Source organism: Malania oleifera, chromosome 5, assembly GCF_029873635.1.
Source record: "Malania oleifera isolate guangnan ecotype guangnan chromosome 5, ASM2987363v1, whole genome shotgun sequence".
Taxonomy (NCBI): Eukaryota; Viridiplantae; Streptophyta; class Magnoliopsida; order Santalales; family Ximeniaceae; genus Malania; species Malania oleifera.
In genome coordinates, this window is record NC_080421.1 from 2,052,566 (window position 1) to 2,058,131 (window position 5,566).

The window sequence follows — 5,566 nt, forward strand, 5'->3', positions numbered from 1 at the left end:
TACCTCCTTGATAAAGTTGGCTTGCACCAGCTTCGTTACTTCCTTGTCAATTATCTTGATCCGCTCCATTGCGAAACTCCTTTTTTTTTCTCTGTTTCACGGGTCGATGGTTGGGGTTGACCTGCAGCCTATGCTCCATAACTGCAGGATCGATGCTTGGCATGTCCGCGGCCGACCAAGCAAACACATCAATGAATTCGTTCAACAGTTCGCTCAGCTTCGCTTTCAAGGTGTCGAGTAGGTGATTTCCGATCTGCACACTTCTCTCATGGTGGCCCTTTAGGGGTATGTGTATGATGTCGTCATCCACTGTACTGATCTGAGGATACTTGCCCCTTACTTCCAGGTCCTCCACCGTTAGGGTTTCTCTTGCCTCCATCTTTCCTTTCAGAGCCATTACGTAGCAGCTCCAGCAGTTGCTTGATCTCCCTTGACAAACCCTGTCCCGTGCGGTATAGGGAATTTGATTTTGAGGTAGTATGTTGACGTTACAGCGTGAACTGCATTAAGGAAAGGGCGGTCCAATATGATATTGTACACCGAAGGTCGGTCGACCACAAAAAACTCTCAGCGTAGTAACTTGTTGTGGGGTCATCCCCATTGTCACCGGTAGTGTGATTGTACCCAACAGATGAACAACATCTCCACGGAATCCGATCAGGGGAGTTGAGACTTGAGTCATTCCTTACCGATTTTCATTCCTACCAGGACCGACCAGAACATGACGTTTGTTGAGCTCCCAGTTTCTATCAATATGCGTCTGACTCTGTAATTCGCCACCAGTAGGGAGAGCACCAGTGCGTTATCATGTGGCTGTTGTACCCCTTCTTTGTCTCTGCTGTCAAAGGTTATGTCATCATCTTTTTTGTTTCGTTTACTACTTTTTTCCCCCTTCTCCATCGAGAGCTCCTTTTTAGCATATCTTTTACGAGCACCCCCGCTGTCTCCTCCGCTAGCGGATCCTCCGAAGATCACCGCAATCTCCCCTACGACCTGCTCTTCCTTCTCTTTTACGCTGGGCCTCCTCTGCTCGAGAGGTTCCCTTTGCGGATCTTCTTTCTTTATAAACTTTGACAGGTATCCCCTTCTTATTAGGGCTTCGATTTCTTTCTTAAACTGGATGCATTCCTCTGTGTCATGGCCATGATCCCTATGGAATGCGCAGAACTTGGACATGTTTCGCTTGTGAAGAGGTGTTCGCATGGGTTCGGGTCACAAGACATAGTCCTTCTTTCTGATCTGCATTAGTAATTTAGAGTGTGGTACATTCAGGGATGTGTAGGTGGAGAACTTACTGGGTTGCCCTCTTATCTTTGGGCTTGCGTGTAGTGTACTAGTCTCTTGTCTTTTGGCGGATCTATAGGATTCTCCCGTCTCCCTGCTACTACTTTTCCTTTTTTGTTCTATGCGACTTCCTCTTGTGTCCATCATCTCCTTCAGGTTGATGTATTTCTGTGCTCGAGCCATTAGCTCCCCCATATCCACCGGAGGTTTTTTCCCTAGAGAGTATAGGAAACTTCTGGGCTGAAGATCCGTTGTCAAGGCTGCTAAAGCCACCCCAATGTCTAGGTTGCGGATTTCTAGGGTTGCTGTGTTGAAGCGGTGCATGAATTTCTTTAGAGTCTCCTGCTCTCCTTGTGCCATACTCATGAGATGGCCCGTTGTTTTAGCAATTCTCCGGCTACTAAGGAAGTGGTCGGTGAATAGTTGTTCCATTTCTGAGAAGGAACCAATCGATCCGGGTCACAGAGTTCGGTACCAGTCCTTGGCAATTTCCTTAAGGGTTGTTGCAAAAGCTCGGCACATGATGGCGTCTGGAGCACCTTGTAGTTGCATCATCATTTTAAAGGTGTCTAAATGATTAATTGGGTCGGACAGACCTTCGTACCTTTCGAAGGTGGGCATCTTGAATCCACTTGGCAGTGGAGCCTCCATGATCTCTTTGTTGAATGGAGGCTCTGAGGACCTTAGGGATGCTTCCTCGTAGAAGGGTTTGGTCCTACCCTTTTTCATCATCTTTTCTATGTGATCTATTTTCTTGATCCTTTCTTCGAGCTCCGTGGATCTTTGCTGGTTGACATCTACCCTATTTGCGTCCTCTATCTTCTTGTTGAGGTAGATTTTTTCCTCGTTCTCCTTTGGTTTGTCAGCTTTCTTGCCTGTGCTGGGGCTCTCTTGCTATTGGGGGAGGACATGCCCTTCCTGACTCTTTTGTTGTAAGAGTTGGTTGAGCATATCCTTCATTTCCTTTTGGAAAGTGAGGAATTCCTTCCTGCTGATACCCGTTAGTTGTGCGGGTGTGGAGTGGATGGACTAGGATGATTCTTTTCTCGTAGCAGGGACGGAAGTAAAATTGTGTGAGGTCGGCATTGCGTGAATGTCGAAATTCGAGAGCAAGATATGATCGCCTCTCGAAAGCAGGTTCCCACAGATGAAGCCAACTGTTGCGGGGTAAAATTAGCAAGATTGCTCCTTCGACTTTTGTTGACCTAAAAGGGGAAGAGAAGAAAGGCTTAGAGGACCCGAGGTGAACTCCGGGGGATCACTCTGATGCCTAAGTAAGAGAAATGCTTTTAGAGAGGCTAAATACAATAGTAGAATGAGTTGAATGATTTACCTTGGCCTCTTCTCTAGATCCCTTCTTATAGGGGCTCGAGTTGGCCCTTGGTTGATTCGTCTTTGTTGTGCGGGGGCGTGAATCCCTCCCAGGTCATAAAGTGCTTGCGCCCATCACTCGGCTATTTAAGCCATTGGTATGGATCTCTCCTCCTCTTTATTGGGTTGGAGCTGATTGCTCGTCGGAACATTTGACCCGGAGGAAGCACGAGCCAGGTGTTGACCTGTCACGACTTGCTCATTTTTCACATTTTTTTTTCTTCTATATTATCAACATCATAAGATCAATACTACATATCCCATAATCCAGCTCAGAAGGTCACCATCCACCTGGACCTGTGGGTACCAAGGATATAACAAAACATACAGCAGAAGCCTACGCAGCAGAAAGTATAAAATTATATACATCTCATCATAATGTGCCCAATACATACCAAAGTACTACAACCACTAACTCTCAGTATATACATCTCAAAAATAAATCTAGGGACAGTTCCCTCAAAAATCTAATTGTCCCTACCAAGACTTACCCTTCGCAGAGGGCAGATAAACAACACTAATTCTGCGAGGCTTTTCCCGCTCTCCTATCTGGGGCTCCTGAAAAGTTAATAAAATTTAGGGGTGAGACACCTCTCGGTAAGGGAAATAAACTAATACTAGTATGTGGTAACATGAGTAATTCGTGTTCAACATATATCATATATAACACATTTAGTACTGTTTCATCAAATCTGGGAAAAACATATATATAAATCAACATGGCAGAACATACTGCATTTTCATAACATATCTCATCTCATATTATAATAATAATAACATGAAACAATATTGGTAGGTTAGTTGGCTGTTGTCATGTATTACCCCCACATGACTGGGTTGTGTGGCCCAAAGGCGGGACTTGACAGTGGTTGGTCGACTACTGCTAAGTCAATAGTCTAGTCTGTAGGTCCGATGGGTCTACCCAGACTAGTTCGTACACCAGGGGCGATAACCGCACACTTCTCGAAAATAACCACATCGACGATCCAATCTCATACCACTCCATATAGTGGCGTTAACACAGATATCATGATCAGGAGGATCATGGACACATAGCAACGGTATCGTGCAAATGCTAACCTAAACCAAGCCAACCAGGTTTTGATATCATATACATATACTGAAATCGTGATACATAAATATCTCATTCATTTATTTTCATATCAATCATATCATTTCACATATATACATATATCATGAAAATCGTCGGCCCGTACGTCGATATTTCACATTTTATCATAGCTTGGCCCGTACGCCAGCTACATATAGCACAGCCCGTACGATGGCAAACAACATTCACATAGTATGGCCCGTACGCCTGCAAATCACATCTCATAGCACGGCCCGTACGCCGGCAATCACAGTCACATAGCACGGCCCGTACGCTGGCAAATCACATAAAAATCTCTGCCCGTATGCCGGTTTTCCCATCATAAAAATCCATATCATCCACATTCCCAGAAAAATAGTATTTCGCAACATTTTTACTCATGCCACACAATAGATTTTCCACATATTCAACAAACGATCATTTTCACAGTATTTTGCAAATATAAAACATATATATATATATATATATATATATATATATATATAAAAGCATTTTCTCAAAAACGGAAACTAGCTTAGTTTATTCCCTTACCTGATTCTTGGAAAGTCCCTAATAAAACTACCCCGCACCCGCAGGGTTCTTAACTCAACACCCTGAAAATGAAAAATCCTAAAATTAAAGTTCATTATTTCTAAGCATACAATATTTTCCTCAACTGCCAAAAACCCAAATATTGAGTGGAAAGTTTTCACCCAAAAGCATTCAAGTTTAGCACCTGAGGGGTTCCTTGACCAATACTCCGAAACTGAAAACCCCCAGTATTAAACTTCAGTATTTTCATGCACACAACATTTCTTATAACTAGTGCAAGACCAAATATGGCTTAAAAAGCCTTACCTTAACTCTAGGATGATTTCCAACTAACTTTCTCCCACGATCCGCTCCAGCAGATTTGGAGAGAACTCCGCTAGGAGCGTCGTGGTGGCTTCGGATCGTCAATCCGACGACTGGTGGAGCCGAAAACAAAGAAAGAAGGGAGAGAGAGTCGTAGAGAGAGAGAGAGAGAGAGAGAGAGAGAGAGAGAGAGGAGAGAGAGAGAGGCTTCTTAAAAATGATATTTTCCCCAGATTTTTCATACTTATAAAACAGAGGATTTCGTCCACGAGGCCGACCTTTGTCGACGAGTCCTTCACAAATTTCGTCGACGAGACCCTGTATTCGTCAACGAAATTTAGGCTGCCTCAGAACCCCTCTCGGTATTTTCTCGTTGACGAAGCCCTGTGTTCGTCGACGAAATCTTTAAAGCCTTCGTCAACGAAATCCTGTGTTCGTCGACGAAGCCCTGCTGACCCCCTTTTTCCTTTAGTCCTTCCAAAGTTCAATGTCGTCGACGAACGCGAAGTCAACAGCCTCCTTCTGTTTCCGGTCTCCATTTCCCTCTCTTTATAATTTGAATACCATTTTATTCGGGTTGTTACATCCTCCCCTCCTTATAAAAAATTTTGTCCTCGAAATTTACTGTTCACTTAACTCATCATCCCTTAATAAGGAAAATGGTCTACTTATTTATTACCTACCCTCACTTATGGCGGAGGAATACCGTGGTTACATTTCAAGTCCTAGAAGATTACATGCACAAAAGAAAACTTCCTCCAGAACTAAAATACTATGCTAATTAAACCATTATATGTACCTGCAAAAGAAACTACTTAACTACTTACTTTTATCCACTCAGACCTCTTGAAATAAATGCGGATATCTCTACTTCATCTGCTCCTCGGATTCCCAAGAAGTCTCTTTTACTGCATGATTCCTCCACAAAACCTTCACCTGAGGAATCTTCTTGTTACGTAATTCCTG

The 5,566-nt window shown here is 43.6% G+C and overlaps 1 protein-coding gene across 1 annotated transcript; it reads right to left on the bottom strand.

Moving 5' to 3' along the window:
• Window positions 1-678: 678 nt before the first annotated feature.
• Window positions 679-1,176, bottom strand: LOC131155067 (uncharacterized). Its single transcript, XM_058107978.1, has one exon. It carries the CDS (start codon window positions 1,174-1,176, stop codon window positions 679-681), a length of 498 nt encoding a protein of 165 aa, XP_057963961.1.
• Between the last annotated feature and the right edge of the window lie 4,390 nt (window positions 1,177-5,566).